Below are 17,090 nucleotides of genomic sequence, written 5' to 3'. Positions count from 1 at the left end.
AAGCAAATGTGAAATCACCACTTCTCTGCAGCATGGTCCATTCAAATGCAGCACAGGAGTGGCAAGCTTGATTCTGCTTGGCTTTTGGTGTCTTGAGGATATTTTAATTTGGAAGACTTAGGAGCACACCTAAGAAAAGTTATATTATTTTAAGTAGTTAAAGTTCCTTGAACTACTTAAGAAGCCAGATTTTTATTTATTCAGTGTGATTCCAAGTGAAAAAAATCACAATAATTAATTGCTAGTGCAAAAATGCTATTGCAGAAGCAGCAGTACATCAATGTGTGTCCCCAGATTTCTCCTACTTTAAGCCAAGTTCTAAGCAGCACGACTGTTTTGTAGAACAGGGAAGTTACAGGAACACTTCCTTCAAACGTGTTTTCCTTCTTAATAAGTTGTGAAAGGTCAGCTATTGCTAAACACCAACAATCTGTGTGAAAGAGAACTGGCCGCTCCAGCTACTGCCAGCCCAGAGCAGGACTGCTGTTCCTCTGCATGCATGCCTTCGTTTTGGTCAGGCCAATGCAGAGGTGGCCAAAAGTGCCTAAGTTTAGTCATGGCTTATGTGAACAAAAGTCCTTAATAGATTAAAGAAAAATGTTTATATGAGCTTTCTACTTTTAGACTCTAGAACTTGATGGCATCTTTAGAATCCCATCTTCAAAATGTGGAAATGCCTACTTACAGCCACTACAGCCTTTTACACAGCAGAAGTGGTAACTAATATTTGCTCCACATAAAGGCTGTGTTTGCCTCTTCTACAACAGTGAAAGCAACTGGCTAAGAATAGGTTTTATTGCCCTTTTAGCAAATCTGAGTCAAAGCAAATCAGAGTTGGCAGCTGAAACCAAAGTAACTCCAAAGGTTGGTCTTTACTGTGCCTCTTGTTTTCCTTTCCCTTAATGCACGTAAACAACATCTAATTTTATAACAGTATCACAGAAGTGAAAACCATAAGTGCAACATCTCATTATCTATATTGAGGTATAGTGTTTTGAACTCTAACTTCTGGTTGAGGTCTGAGGGAGATACCAGGGGGTTGCATGTTTTATCTTTGAATAGCTTCCAGATGTGTCATTCCATGTCATTTTTTCCCCCCACCTGTATGAATTCCAGTTAGGGACAAGCAACATATGCCTGCATAGTTAGCCTGCTGTATTTATTTCTTACTTACTTATAAGCATAAAGAATTTTTAAGTCACTGTGAGTCCAAGACAATGTTTCACCTCATGAGTTATATCACACAAGTAGTTGTGGCGGGATTGTTCAGATATATTTTAATCAGAAAGTAGTTTCTAATGTACCTTCCTTCACACATTTTAATTTTAAAATCTGACTGAATAAACAAATTTTCCCATACTGTACAGGAAAAAATAATACATAACTGTTGTTAGTTTTGACTTTCTAGAGCCTAAGGAGGAAAAAAAATCTTACTTTAATAACTAAAAGCAAAAACTATGACATCAAATGTACACAGATGTGAAATATTGACCCTATTAAAATCAGTGGTAAATCTGTTTTTTCCTTCACTAAGGTCAGAATTTAACTCAGAAAATCTTTTGTGCATTTAGAAGGTGTGACATCTTTGCATAGTCCCTCTTTGGGATTATTTTTTTTAATGATGGTTTGGTTGCTCAAAAACATAACCCTTATAAACTCAGTACTTAAACAGGACTCTGTAAAGTTTAGTGTTTACAGTTAAATTCTTAAAAGATAAACTTGAGAAACTTGAACATGTTGCTGAGGAGCTCTACTCAACAAAGAACTCTTGGACTAGCTTTTGTAACAAGACAGAAAATTCATTTCTTAATGTGTGTAACTACTTCAAATAGATTATCTGCAGTTTACATTTTTCACATCACTTGTTTGCATCACTGAATGTGCTTGGTTTATTTTTGTAGGCAGAAGCCATCCCTAAAAGTAATAGAGTATTATTAGAAAGACGACGAGAACTGCAGAAGGAAATTGAAATGATCAAGAGAAGTTTAGCTGAACAGGTACTGAATTCTGCTTTCTCATACTTTTTCATTATAGTAGTTGGTTTTCAATCATGAGAATAAAGGGTCCATTTGAAGAAAATATGTTGGGAGCTTCTAGTTGCAGCTTTCTGATGACAAAACATGCGATAGTAATTTTTTCCATTTTAAAGACCACTTGTCATATTTAAAAAAATTGTTTTGGTGTTACTGGTCACATATTGGAAAGCAGAAAGCAAATCTACTTTCTGGGTTAAGTCTTTCTGAGTATCATTAACTGCATTACAGCTAGAAAAATGATGCGTATAAATTTCCTTTGGATATGGCACAGTGTCTTCTTGAAACAAGGACAATTCAGCATTTGTACATAATTTTTCATCTTCATGGTTTTGTCATTTGTGGATGTGTGTCTGTACTCAGCACAGCCATACATAGTGTGGAAATGCAGGTCTCGGTTATTAGAGCATTAGTACTTGCTACTATATAAATGACTTCATATGAAGCAGTTTATTTCTTCAGACCATACCTCCTTATCTTCTTACCCTTAGATCCTTTCTCTTTTTGTGCTGTCTTTGCATTTGTTAGCATTATCAGGTGGGATTCCGCTTGTGTCTGAATACATATATGTTCAGTATTTACACGTCACTATTTGTGTATGGGATATGTATCTAACGTGCCACGATCATCAATAACAATCTAGTCGTAGTCAGTGGAGCCTAGGAAGCCATCTATCCACCTCCTCCTAAAGAGGTGAGCCTACGCTCGGTAGATCAAAATAGCTCTTTAAAGGTCACTGACTGTATTGACTGAATCTCCAACAAGTCTAGGCTATTAGATACTTTGCTCCATTTTAAATGTCTAAATTTGGTTTCTTAATGTGAAAGCTCAGTGTCTTCCATTGATGTGAAGACCTGACAGTAAACTTATTTAAATATTATATGGCTATAAGGAACCATTCTGCCCAGTGGGCAATAGCTGAAAGACATGCTAGACTGAGGAACAGAAATGCTTCTAGGTGATAAAATATTTTCATGTGTTATTATAGGGATCGTTCATGGTGTTTCAGGTGGTCTTTTAAAGCAATATTTTCTTTTTAATCCATGTAGTGTGTATATATGTGTATTTGCAGCTTTGGGTTTCCCAACACTGATGCACGAGGAATTGAATTTAATTTTCTTTAGGAAATGATGTCAGGTATGGATGCTCACATATTAGAAGAATGTATCGCTGAAGAAGGCCGGCTTTTCAAAGAACAGGAAAAATGCAGAGATGAGTTATCCAGACTTGCACATCTGACTTGGCTCAAAGTTGAAGAGAGGGAACAGAAATCTAGGGATGTTCAGAAAGCCCAGGTAAAAAAAGATCTCATATAATTGGAAGACTCTTCTAAAGTCAAAGCTGATATATGGAGGAACTAAATTACTAGTGAGGAGAGCCTTATGGACCCTCATTTCCCACGTTACTTTAAAGTTCCATCATAGCACAGGTAGCTCACAATACTGTGTAGTTTTATTACAAATTAAGGTACAGCGCAATAGTATATTAAAGTATCATGCCACAATTGAAACAAGGCATTTGAAAGGACATTTTCTTTCAAGCCTATGGAATAAAGAGGCAGAAAAGCAGATAGCTTCAGCTGAGATTCTTGGAAATACAGCTGTTTTATTTTACAAATATATGGGCATTCAAAGATAAACAGAACTGCCACTCATTCCAAGGAGAGGCAGTGATTTTTGTTTTCCTGACACATTTCCAGGTGTAAATTGTTATATTACTGTGAAGAGAGATGGAAAGAAAACTCTTCCTATGGTCACAGAAACTAGGACTATTCATTGGATTTGCTGCTTGCAGTTTGCTGGCATTATAATATCATATATGTGCTGTGATGTTGCACAGTTTATACTAACTACTGGGTTTGTATATGGGGACAAACCATTTATGCTTCCACAATGTATGTCTGTATTCAAATAAATTATATAAGCTAGCCTTCTATCACTTTGGGAAACTTTGTCTATAAAAATTGGGCTAAACAAACCTGTCAGGCTTTGCACCTTCAGTAAAAATCAGTCCATAAACAGTACAAAGTAATGAACACACACATGCCCAGAGTTGCAACCCAACATCCATCAGCTTTTTTAATACCAGTCTCCTGCTCCTGATACCAGTGGGAGGTGAGAAAAGGCCTGTTCATTGGAGGTTAATGACACAGGCTATTAAAGACTGAACATGACTGAAATCAAAAGGTCCAGAGCCATAACAAAATGTAAATGTATCATTCCACTCAAGCATCAGTGATTGCTTAAAATCCAGACAAGAGTAAAAAGAAAATTTTATTTGAAAAGGTACAATTTCAGTGGTGCATATGCCAAATAATTATATAGAGATTGAACCAAGAGGCTGATTAATAGAAACTGTAGAACTCCAGCTACAAGGGAACAAGCATTTTAAGACACAGCATCAAATTATCTACACTAATAACAGTTGTTGTAAGCTTAATATACATAGAAAGGCTGTGTTTTTTAATGTTGTTAGAGTAAAAGCATTTCATTGTAATTAGAATAAATTCTTAGAATAATCTCTCTTCACTGTCTTTTCCTCATCTAAGAGGAATAGCTGTTCTGAGTCATTTATTTGAAGATACTTCTTTGATTTACCTAAAGTGCTCACTGAATTCTATTTCAATTTCAGATACAACTCCAAAATATTGTTAAAGAGATAAAAAGAAAGGATCTTGAAATAAGAGAGCATAAAAAGAGGAAAAGAGAAATCCAAAACCAGTAAGAAAACAATAAGAATATATTAGCTAAAAAATGCTTTTTAAAACAATTTTTATCCAAGTAATGTATGCGTCAAATTATAATAATTATTTCTTTCACACTTGTCGTTTCTTCAGACTCCAAAGGTTTTCTAAAATGTATGATGTTATCCAAAAGGAAAGGAATAAATGTATAAATTTGGTGCATGCTGCTCAGCAGAAAGCAAGTGAAATTAAAAACCGGGTAAAATTGCTAGGAAATGAAATAGAAAATTTAAGGAATACTCTTATAACGAAGGAAAGGTGAGTTTTAAGTAAGCTGTAGATCACAATTATAGAAATGTAAGATTAGAAAGAATCTTGACAATCTAGTCCAATTTCAACTATGCCTATATCATCCTTGATCATCCTGATTTAAAAATAACCCTGATTTTAAAAGCCTGATTCAAAGGCCTTTAGCAACAGCCTTACATAATATGTTCCAATTTCCTGGCACCCTAACCCTTCAAAATTATCTTGAGCATCACTGCTTGTCATTAAGCGTTCTTGATGTTTGTCTGGCTACTCTCTCACTTTCCTGTCCTTTGAAGAGATAAATTGTCATTACATTTCCTTTATATCACAGTCCTCAAGCCTCTAGTATCTGCATTATCATGCTGTTTCTTTCAATATGAACAACACTGTTGTACTCACACTTGCTTATCCTCAGACAGAAAGAGGTCCAACACATATGTGATTCCACAAGAGACTGGTGCACGGTACTGTTAAATGTGTCACTAGCTAGTAGTGCGGCTGTCTAATTATTAAATTAGAACAAACTGGGTTTCTTAGTTCAAACTCAAATTGAAGTTTATTGGGTAACATTTTTTTCAGATTAAACAAAACATGGTTTCAATTTCCAGGCAATCCTAGTCTAAACGAAAGGTAACAGTCACATCAAAGAGGATGAGACAGAAAGTGGATGCAAGTGGCTCTTTTTTTCTCTAGGCCATTATTCAGTGGCGATGTCTTTTGGCCATCTTTTTTTCACCCTCGTGATGATATTCGGCAATATAGGGAGGACAACAATGTCTCTGAGATCAGTTGTCAGGAAAGTAGGAAGATAGTGAACAGTTAACTGTGTATGCAAAATTGCACAGCCAAAACTGGGCAGTTTAAAAATAATTTGATTTCCCCAAACCTTATTTTTTTGGGTGCCAAAAAATTGCACAGCCAGGCCGAAGAATGCATTCAGGATACATTCACTCAAACTCTATTGTGAATCTCCAAGTAGCTTGATTTCAAAGTCATGCTGGAGGTAGCTAGAAAAGAAGGGGAACTTCAGTGATTTAAGTTATTCTGTCAAGATGCACAAGCTGACTTTGTGCTGACATTTTTGAGGCCTTCCCTATTAATTACTGGTGAAAGGAGGGGGGAAAAGTCTGACTGTTACATATTTCCTGGATAACTTCTAGTCTAGAAACATCTAAGTATGTCAATGACCCTACTCCAGTAAAGATCCAACAGGCATTTTGATCTCTGCAAACCTAGATTTAAAACTAGCAAGAGGGACTGAGTTATCAGTAACTCTTTTGCCTATGGAAAATATTTTTAATCCCAGTAGTAGACTTTAGTGTCATGGTATCACTGACTTAACTGCAACCTACACAATTTGGAGGACAGACAGAGTATCAGTCCAAATAAGAGAAAGGTTTTTCAGAAAATATTTAATAACACATTGCACTTCTGCAATACTGTCATGCTTTCAGTCTGAAACTTGTTTTACAGAAGCTTAATGCAAGTCAGTAACACCCTGTGGATCTGGAAAGTGTTAGACACATGGGGGAAATGAACCGGAAAGAAACTCACCGCTTTGTCCAGAGCAATTCAGCAATGCACTGGTGGAGCCCAGGAGGGGAGGCAGGATATTTCATCTGCAGTTCTGTATTTTAACAGGAGACTCTGCTTCTTCTTTCACTACCCCTTTTGTACATTGACATGAATATCTGCCCAGTGTAGATAAAGTAGCGATACTTGATCAAGAAGTGATACTTACCACAATCAAATGCTGTAACTCTAAGTTCCGTGTTGTGAGCAAATGAAAGATCCATGCGGCAACACGAATTTGTACTTTAAGTGAGGGACCATCATCCAGTGGCCAGCAAGGTCGCTGGAAATAATGAGTTGTGTTCTTCACTTTCATGAGTCTATAACATGATCTTATCACTAGCCTTTCATTGTGATTTTTTTTTCTCATCTGTCAAACAGGGAAACTGATAATTTTCTCTCTTCTGTGAACACTGTGATACATGGTTTTATAAACAAGACCTTTGAATTGTAACCACAAGATTATTTAAATATGGCTCTTTTAAATAGAAGGGCAGGATTTCAACACATTAAGACCTTGCATCCCAATTTATGCTTCTGCTCTTGAACTTTTTTTGTTATGTTGCCTTGGGCTACCCAGTGGAGAAGAAAAGAGCTGTAGTGCAGTGCTCTATTTATAGCATTTTTGGGGGCCATAACCCAGTTCTTTTCAAGCTGGAAAGAGCTTGCAGAGAGAAGCTCTTCTCAGAGAGCTTTCTACTTGTAATGCTTTTGTGAAGCAGAGTGACATAGAAGATCCTTTGTGTATTTGAGGAATTAGTTTAAACTCTGCTTTTAGTTGCTGAAATTGCTTTCAAATTGAAAGGACTAAGAATTTTCCTACTTTTCTGTTATCTTAAAGAAAATTGCAGAAACAACATTTGAAGAATACAAATAATGTAGCGATTACAGACAGTCTCAAAAATGATTATTGCAAAATTGTACAAATCGTGCATGAGATGAAAGAAAAGAAAAAGCAACGGTGTCTTGATCTTGAGAAGCTTACCAATATGGTCACCTGCATTGAAGAGGAAACTCTGCAGCTACACAAAAAATATGAAAGGGCTGTTCAGCAACAAAATGAGAGGTATTCTATTCCTGTAAATTTGATCAAATATAGTGTTTAATTCTGAAATTCATGAATCAACAGTGTTTTTCAACTTAGGAGCACTAGAAGTTAGGAATACTAAAAGGCTGCCTCTCTACAATGTTTCACTAAACAGGCTGCCTCACTGCAATGTAATGCTTTGCACTACACAGATGTATTTTTCCATTGATGAAGTTGTTAATTCTTCAGAACTGTTATTAAAAAAATATGGTGGATTGGCTAGTGAATGCCTTGAGAGCTTCCTCTCAAGCCTTCTGCTCTGTTTGTGCTTTGTGAGCATAGAATGCAGAAGATGAAATCCAGCAATACGGAAGATGTAAAGCTCCCTGATCATGGTACTCCATTTTTAAACGAATGCTGTGGAAGGCTAGAAGAGCTTTTAAAATTAAATGAGAGACTAGATCAACCTTTGCAATTGTTTGTTCTCTGATTTTCACATTGTAATTATTTTCTTACCTATTTAAAATGTTGTCATGTTTTTAAAATAATATTTGTTAGATCTCTGTATGTTTTCCCAGATTATTTCAAGCCTGCCAGATATGTTCTTGAATGGAATGCACTGATTATAAGTAAATTTTTTTAAAAATTTTACATTTTCATTTTGGGTTTATTGCAGTGGTCTTATGCTAAGAAATCGAGAAGAAGAACTATGCATTTTATATGAAAAAATAAACATGCAAGAGATGTTGTGTAGAAATGGAGATATTGAGATGCAAGTTATGGATGAAAAGATCAGATTTCTGAAGCTGAAGGTAGCTGAGAAAAAGAGACAGATTAAACTGTGGTTGAAAGCACTCCCAGTAAAGAATGCCTTGGACGCACATCTGGTGGTACTTCAGATACAGGTTGGTGGGGAAGCAAGCTGGTTTTTTGTTTGTATTGCTCTGTATTTTAAAAATTAAGGTAATTTTATAGGAGAAAAAAATGTCTGCATGTATAAGGTTTGTTAAAACAGAAAGTTCAGTTGCAGACCTCTCTAACAAGGCACTGATGTTTGTAACTTCAGATATGTGAGTTTCTATGCTTTTGTGTTAATGGCTGGTACACTTGGATATGCACATGCCAAATATTTCCTGGGTATGGAATCCCAGCTAACCTTCGCCTTAGCCTGAAATGTCAGTATGACTAAACTGGAGAATGGGAGTCATGGGGGAAAAATGGGAACGTAGATAAAATTTGTTAAAACTGTATTGATGGAGGTAGGTGGAGGGGTGGGAGATATACTTAGCTCTTCAAATTTCTAAAATAATAACTCAATTCACAGTTGACCCTGAGCCTACTCTGGAAACTCTGCTGCCTACAGTGATATAATCCACATATATTTTCTTCTACACAAATACAGTGTAAGTTTTAGTTCTAGTTACAACATGACATTAAACAACTAACAAACTGCAGTGTTCATCATTGTTTGGGACATTCTTTCCTTGCTTTCTGAAATGGCTTATTTACTTTTGACCTTATCTCCAGATGGTAATTTTTTCCATACATACTCTCTTAGTGTCTGCACAAAATCATAAATTAGGGTGTACCATTGGCATTTGTAATTGCATCGATGGGAGCCGTGACTCACTGTTAAATAGTGCTTGCACTTTTCTGTTACTTCTGGTCTTTTAAAGAAATTGCATGCTCTGCTAAAAGAATAAAATGTTGCACGATACCTTATGCAAATTGTACCCCAAAGAACTTTACCATGCTGTTAAAGGTTTAATTCATGAACAGAGGGAGTATGAAAAAAAGATGATAGACTAAAAGGGGAAAAAAGCTATTTTCAGGTCAGATTTAGAGTGAGACTGAAAGTCACTGAGTCAAATACAGTAACAAAATGCAGATGATTTTTGTGAACTGACAGAGTTCACAAAACTGACATGAAACTTTGATTTTTCTGTTCTGCATTTCAAAAACTTTCTTCTTAGTGATGGTGGGTCACGTGAAGCCTGAAGTCACCACTAAAGGGAGGCTATTTTTACAGGTATTTTGAATCTTTTTTCAATATTGACATAAAATTAAAAAGTAGGAAAATACAGAGTGGCGTGATATTACACATGGCATAATCTTAATAAACGTTCCCAAGTCAGAGATTTTCCAGTGAACAATGGCAAATAACCTGTTATCAGCCTTTAAAATGTAACTAGATACTGTGATTATCGAATATTATGTAGTTCAAACTGGCCGTTAACCCAGCCATCTCCTTAAGCTCAACCATTCTAGCATTAACACTCTTCCTTCCACTGCCAATAGCCATTATGTCTAGTGAGGAACAGTTTCAAATTGTTTGGCTTTATCTTTATGATTTAAATGAAAGCCGTAAGACTGCGGCTGAATTCTGGTGTTGGTTGCTAAATTCAGAATGCTAATTCCCGTACCAGTTACAAATCTGGCCCCATGTTGAAATCCGACCCCACATCTGTTCAGTTATGCAAAGGATCTTACAATAATGATCATTTGCACAAGACTTTGACTTGAGGTGGTGAATACAGACCTAAATCACTTGTGTTGTCTATGAAACCAGCCTCTGACACCAACCTGAAGTCTGAAGAGGTGGTACCAGGAGCTGCCTTTTGACTACCATTCGTCAGTCTTTCAATTTAGATAATTATAAATGTTCAGAGAGAGGATCAGTGCACCACAGGACTGTGAACCCCTGATTTCTATCAGAGACCCTTAGACCTCCTGTATTGGAGCCTGTAAATCTCTCCTGTGGGTTTTTATTTCTTCATTCTGTTTCATTTTCATTTCTTCATTCTGTTGTGACCTTGTGGAGCCTTGTAGGAGCCAGCGTGCTCAACCTTAACTTCCTGTTAGGAGCCCACAGAACAAATGTAGTGGTACCCAAGTGGTACCCATTGGGAAGGGGAAAGCACAGGTCAGGGCTGTGTGCCAATTCAGGAAGAACAAAAAATTCACCTGAGTCTCCTATACTCCTGTACTCCCCTAATCTGACAGAAAAAAATACCTGGTGAGAATCTAAGGTGGTTTCTCCTGGGCATAAAACTACGTAACTTTTAATTGGGCCAGCACACGAAGGGACTGTTCCCGCTGACTGAAATGACCCATGAAAACTAAGCTGCCTTCATGCATCAATGAGAAATACTTAGCATTAATCATTAATTAGTCCAACACGTAGACCTGCTGAGCTATCAAGATGCTGTAGGTGGGACTTCCATGCCTCAGAGTTCAACTAACATAACAGGGACCGACAGTTTCGTTGAGGCATTTGGCATCAACTTTTTTCCAGGTTTTAACATAATCCCATGAAAATCTCCAGACTACATCATCATGGTCATAGAAAAATGGGGCTTGTAGAGAGGCAGGGTTTATCTAGGCAGTCCTGTGCCTACTCCAGCACAGGACTACCTGTTGTTCCTGAAAGGGCTAAGCTGTGCTTTAAAACTGCCACTGGGAATCTCCAGTTTCCCCAGCAAGCGCTCCCACAGCTTCCTCAACAGCGGGAAGATTTTCTTAACGTTAGCCTGCATATTTCTTGCTGCAGTGTAAGCCTATTGATTTGTATTCTGGCCACCAGGGACATGACAAACAGATCATTCTCTTCCTCCCTGCAACAACATTTCATGTTACTGGAAGACAGTTAACCATGTTCCTCTCCCATTCTTTTGCTAGGCTACACAACCCTGTTCTTTCATTCAGCCCTTACAGATTTTTCTTAGATCATTCTTTTTTTGCATTTCTTTTATTTCTGGCAACTTGGTGTTTATTTTTCCTGAGGCGCAGTGCCTCAGGTCAGTGGCTGAGAGTGAAAGGATTAATTCAGAAATCTTGCAGGTTACATTCCTGCTTATGTGTCCAGGTACGATGGTAGCCTTTGTTGCAACATGACATATTGGTTCATCTGCATGTAAATTTGTGTAACAACCAGCCCCTTTTTAAAGGAAGAGTATCAGTTGACCTTGATTCAGTATTTGTACAGGTAAATTTTCCTGTCCACATGTAGCACCTTGCACTTTTGTTCAGACGTTTTTTCAGATCAAGGTAATTTTGAATTTGAATCTTCTCCTCCAAAAAGTATTTGCAGTCTCTCTGAGCTTAACCTCATTCTACTGATGTAGTACTTACCTTATGTTTTCATCAAGACTCTGTTTCCTTAGCTTGTTTATGAGAATATCATCTGAAAGTATATCGAAGCCATGTAAAAACCAGTATGTGTGATACCTACTATTTGTCATCCACACAAATGTTAAATTATCATAGTAGGAAATTGGGCTGGTTTGGCATTACTCAAACGCAACACAATAATTGGCTGTTAGTCACACCCTTTATCTTTTCTAGCTACCTACAAAAAAAAACCCTTAATCATTTCTTCCAGATTTATTCTTCAGAAAGTGAAGATTAGTTATCTATAGTTTGATAGCTCCTTTTCCCCCATTTTTAAAAATAGGTATGATATTTGCCTTTTTCCAGTGTGTTATGTACCTCGTCTACCTTCTTTGAAATTTCCACAGTAAGCAGCAGGCCTCCCCTTGTTCAGACCGGTCCCTTTGTCTGGGCACATGTTCCCTCTCAGCTGTTCACCCTTCCACGCTTCCTCCTGACTGTTTACAATCAAATGTAGAGAAGCCTCTCTTGTAGAGCCTCTTCCTATCCCCTGTATCAAATCCACTCCAAGAAGGGATTCTTTTTAGTTTTAAGACTCAGGATCTTTCAGAACTCAATTAAACACTGCAAATTAGGAGGAAATAAACATGCCTATAGTCACGTCACTTCAGCAAACACACACACAGCGTGTTTATTTCTAAACGTGCTTTGTTTTCCATACTTTTGGGTTAGCCTGCATCTAATCACTCCCAATTCATATTACATTTAAAAGTAAGTCAAGTATTTAACATGAAACTTTTCATGGATTTTTTTTTTCTGGTTCGGACAGTGTTTTTTCTGCTAGTCCTTTAAAGTAACAATTCAAACCTGCAAAATTTTACTTGGTGAGCTGCTTCCTAATCTCTTTAAGGTTCCGCTGCCTCCAACAAGACATTTTCACCTGAGTTAGTGTTTGAGAAATTTGGCCCCAGAGCTGAACCATTACTGGAAGCATGGCTGCATCCTGTTTGTGCTGGTCCTGCTCTTACATTCTTCCGCTCTGTGTATTATCGGGATTGCATTTTAGTTGTTTATGATTAAAATAAGTAAATCTTTCAGTACCCCTGAAACTAGTTACGCACTGAATGGCATTCATTTTAAACTGAATCATGACTTGATAAAGAAATTGTTCATTACAGTTATTTAAGGTTTTTACTTTGCCAGCTCTCAGACAAAGTGCAAAAGAAAGAGTTGCATGATGCTGTTTTTTTAACGAGAAAAAGAAGTGTTTAGGACAAGTATTCTGGTAATGTTCCATTATCACCCAATATCTGTCAGTTTTCCTTTTTCCAGTTAAACATGACTTGTTAAAGTCCAGTGAACAAACCCCACCCCTGTAGCAACATCTAAACATTTACGTTGTCTTTTTGCTGACTGTTCACAACTTTAAGAGCCAGTGACCACTTATTTCCATAATAATATCATCACCAGCAATTGCTAGTTAGCATTTATAGCAACCTACCTGGGTTATGTTACATCAGTGCTAATAGATCAAGGTTGGGGAGACAATGCGCTGATGGATGGCCAGGTGCATAAAAAAGCACAAAACCCCAACACTGTCAGTCCTGATTAAATGGTGATTTTATGGTGATTAAATGGTCCCAGTCACTCCTTCAGTGATTATTTATGGGAAGCACAGGTGTCCATCTAGTGTATTCTCGGAAGTGTTATTCCATGGAAAGGTCTCACACTGAAAAGGTCAGGGAACACCTGCCTCTGTGGGTCCCCGGGGCACCACATTGCTCAGTGTGACCACTGAGTCACTTCAGGACAGTCACAGAACATAGAAAACTTGGATGCCTACAGCAATGAGACCTTCAGCGCTAACCAGTGGGAAGAAGGACTTTCAGATTTAACTTGCAACCAAACTGTCAGGCACTTGCATCCTTCCTACATCCCTAAATGGATCCTGCAGGTCAAACAGAAGATTGTAGGGAATAAAGGAAGACCTCCCACCTCAAAAGTTTGGTGTATTCCTGAGGATAAAAAAGGTATCCTGAAGACAAAGCAGCAGGTGGGACTCAATTTCTGGCAGACAGCAGGATTTGCTTCCACCCTGCAACTGTCACACCCTTGTCTCCTTAAAAAAAAAAAATTTAAAAAAATTAAAGTGGCTCATAATCCTTAGCATTAACCCTCTCTGCTCCAGCACAAGGAAACCTTGTCTGTTAGCACTAAGTAAGTCTGTGAGATCAAACTCTAGGGGGTGAGATAGGCAGGGACGGGCTCTGGCGGTGAGTCCCAGAGGAGCCCCAGGCGCCCACCGCTGCCCCAGCACAGCCACAGGAGGTGCCAGCTCGGCCAGGCTGCAGCGACCTGGGCAGGGGCGAAGGAAGTGGGCACCAGTGGGGGCTCCCACCCTTCCTGGTGCTCCTCTTCCTCCTCAGGACAGAGGCGCAGCTGTGACAGGTCTCAGCAGCTGTCCTCCATCCCCCCACCTGCTAACAGCAGCTCTAGAGGGTGGCCCTGAGCCCACCTCACTGGGGCCCGCAGGACGTGATTTGGTACAAACCACCTGCAGCTTTTCCTCCAGGCCAAGAGGGAAACCGAAGAGGGTATTGGCCCATGGGACAGCCTCGTGCTGACTTACCAAACGTGAGGAAAATTACCTTCCAGCCAGGGCTCTTGTCGAGGTACCTGGTGGCTCAGAGAAAAAGCCTCTTGCATGTGGCAGCACTATGTATACACAGTTTCAGGTGGTTGTGTTGCATGTAGAGAAGGAGCCAAGGGAACAGGCATCCAAGACAGTTAAACCATTAATAAGATGAAGCTGATTTGTATTTGTGCATTATAGGGATGACCTTCTGCAACACAATCTACTGTTTTTTCAAATTCCCGCGCATTAGCAATAGAACAGGAGAATGACGTACGTCCACCTCTGGTTTCGTACAGCAATGTTTCTGTGTTTGACCAGCATGGTTTTGCTTAGTCCTACGCCACCCGAGCATCCCAAACGTCTCCCAGCAAGGCCGGAGACTTGCTTTGACGCACAGGAGTTGGCAGTGCAGCCACCCCAGCCACTTTAGTGCAGTTCCCCTGGTGTACCGAGACACTGAGACCTTCCACCTCTGGTCATCTAGTAATAACGGGGCTTTTGGCTTCTTGTGTGCAAAAATAACCATTGCGGAATTTTGTTTGCTAGTATTCCCAGTGCAAGGACAGGATTAAACAGATGGAGGAAATCTTTGCTGACCCTTTGAATGAGAGTAGAAAGCGAGAGTTGGGAGGGAAGGACCCATCTCCACCTGAGCTGCTAAAAAAGATTGAGCAGGTAACATCACTTCTCACCTCTCAAGCTCTCACGCTATGATTGACCTCATTTCTAAAAAGCAGATGGTATCTTTTATTTTTAAAATAAACTTTGTGTAAAAGGAATTAGGTTAATTCTGATTGGCTAATGGGAACCCCAGCCCAGCATCCACCTTCTAAGACAACTGGGTATGGGACGTCTTGACTTCTTCCAGCAGAGGCTGGTGAGCAGGAGCAAAACACGGGCTCCGTACGGTAAACCTGTCTCTGCAGCATCCACTGCTAGCTGGTCCCTTCGCATCGTTGGCGCTTCAATGCAGACCGTCCTGCTTCACTGCGGGAAGGCACAGAACAGGCAGCAGAGCAAAATAAATGCAAAATAATAACTAACAAACTTGTTCCTCTGCAACTGGCTCAGGCTGCGAGCCGGGGGCAGTCTCACCACCCTCTTAACAAAGTCTGCGTACGGGACATAGGATCAAGCAAACATCCTTCTCGGGCTTTGGATTTGCTGCTTAATTTTCATGCTGAGCAGGGAGCTGCAGAACAGATCTTCATGGAAGAGGCAGCCCAGCCAGAGGAGGCTTCAAAATGAAGCATTAGGTCCAATATAAAAGCCTATTTCAGGGCACCTCCTGTACGGTGTACGGGGCAGAGGTAAAGGAATGGAATGAGCAACCATGATGTTTTCTTAGATATTTTTACCTGTTCCATTTACAGGGGCACAAACCTCCCCCACTGTATTTAGTGTCTGGGGAGGATTCACATGGGTCTGTGAAGGTATTAGGGTCGGGGTGAGCTCAGAGCAGTACATGCCTATGTCCTCCTTTTGAAATCAAGTTTGTAAGGATTTACCATGAACACTTCTGTGTGAATTACTTCAGCTTTTTGCTTTACTGTCCCACATTCTTTTGCAGGAGGGAGCTCTGCATAGCCAAGCGGGCTAGAACACAGCCTGCTACTACCAACCCGTGCATTAGAAAGCTCGATTTCTTGGGGTTGTGAGATAAGTTTAAATGTTCTTTTTCAGTCTCCTTGTGATTTTAAAGTGCTTTTAGTTGCACAGTACTTTCTTTCTTAGTCTTTGGAGCCCATGCTTTTGGGTTTTTTTAGCAGCAGGAGGGAAAAGGCATTTAAAAGCAAGAGCTGAAACCTTCTCATTATGGCATAACTTAAGGAACTAGAAGATTAAAAAAAAAAATTCACTAGAAAAACCCCATTGTTTTCAAGAAAAGCACAGCAAGGCGGTAATAAATGTTGTAACCCCCTGCCCCCAAAAGGGCCCAGTCTGACATGGAAGGACTGCATGACTGACAGCAACCAACCGAACCAACTTTGGCCTGATACTTGGCAGAAAGGGTGAAAATTTTGAGAAAACTAATGATGAAGTGATTATTTATGGCTGTTCACTGGTATTATTTCAGCAGCTCTCAAAGCAATCACAGCAACACCTTGTGTTGCAACTTCCCCTGTCATTTCCCTACACCCTGTGTACTCCTTCTCGCTGCAGCTAGAGGTAGAGCTGGTGCAGAAGGAGGAGAAGTTGCTGGAGACAGACTTTCTCTACGAGCACGTTTCCCGGCTGACGGACAGAATCCGTGCCGTGGCTGAGAACGAGAAGCAGGACACATTGCTTTTAGCTAAAAGGGTAAGAAGGGCATTGCACGCTTTGCTTGCTGGCCCAAACAAAATGAATCTGGGCAAGAGGTAAGATGACTCACTTGCAAATTACAAAACTAGTGGCTGGAAATATTGGTAGGCAAATCATACGTTAGACTTCAGAAATTGTAGACATTTAGTAATAACAGTAATAGAGACATAGCAAGAGCTTTAGGTGACCGTACTTTCTTTTTGAAAGAAAGTTGCATCATTAATGGTACCTTTCACCAAAATATAGGATAAGTTATTTTTCAGCTTGAGTGCTTATTAACTTGGGACAATCCTCCTTTTGCGCGTGTAACTTCACAGCCCTTCCACCATGAACACGTTATGGATAAAAAGAAATAGGGAAAAGCCAGGTGAGTTCTATATCCCTCCAACACAGAAAAAGATAAACTCAATAGCTGGC

General features: G+C 39.3%; 1 protein-coding gene across 1 annotated transcript in view; it reads left to right on the top strand.

Moving 5' to 3' along the window:
* Positions 1–17,090, top strand: part of CCDC146 (coiled-coil domain containing 146) — an 81,315-nt gene that overhangs the window by 61,502 nt on the left and 2,723 nt on the right. The window contains exons 10-17 of the mRNA XM_064444276.1: positions 1,902–1,997; positions 3,158–3,328; positions 4,665–4,753; positions 4,870–5,034; positions 7,439–7,663; positions 8,301–8,529; positions 14,916–15,044; positions 16,533–16,670. Coding sequence (XP_064300346.1) covers positions 1,902–1,997; positions 3,158–3,328; positions 4,665–4,753; positions 4,870–5,034; positions 7,439–7,663; positions 8,301–8,529; positions 14,916–15,044; positions 16,533–16,670 — 1,242 coding nt within the window. The remainder of the gene's footprint in view (positions 1–1,901; positions 1,998–3,157; positions 3,329–4,664; positions 4,754–4,869; positions 5,035–7,438; positions 7,664–8,300; positions 8,530–14,915; positions 15,045–16,532; positions 16,671–17,090) is intronic.

This window comes from Phalacrocorax carbo, chromosome 1, assembly GCF_963921805.1.
Source record: "Phalacrocorax carbo chromosome 1, bPhaCar2.1, whole genome shotgun sequence".
Classification (NCBI taxonomy): Eukaryota; Metazoa; Chordata; class Aves; order Suliformes; family Phalacrocoracidae; genus Phalacrocorax; species Phalacrocorax carbo.
Note: the sequence above shows the minus strand (reverse complement) of the source record. Positions and strands in the feature narration are given on the sequence as shown.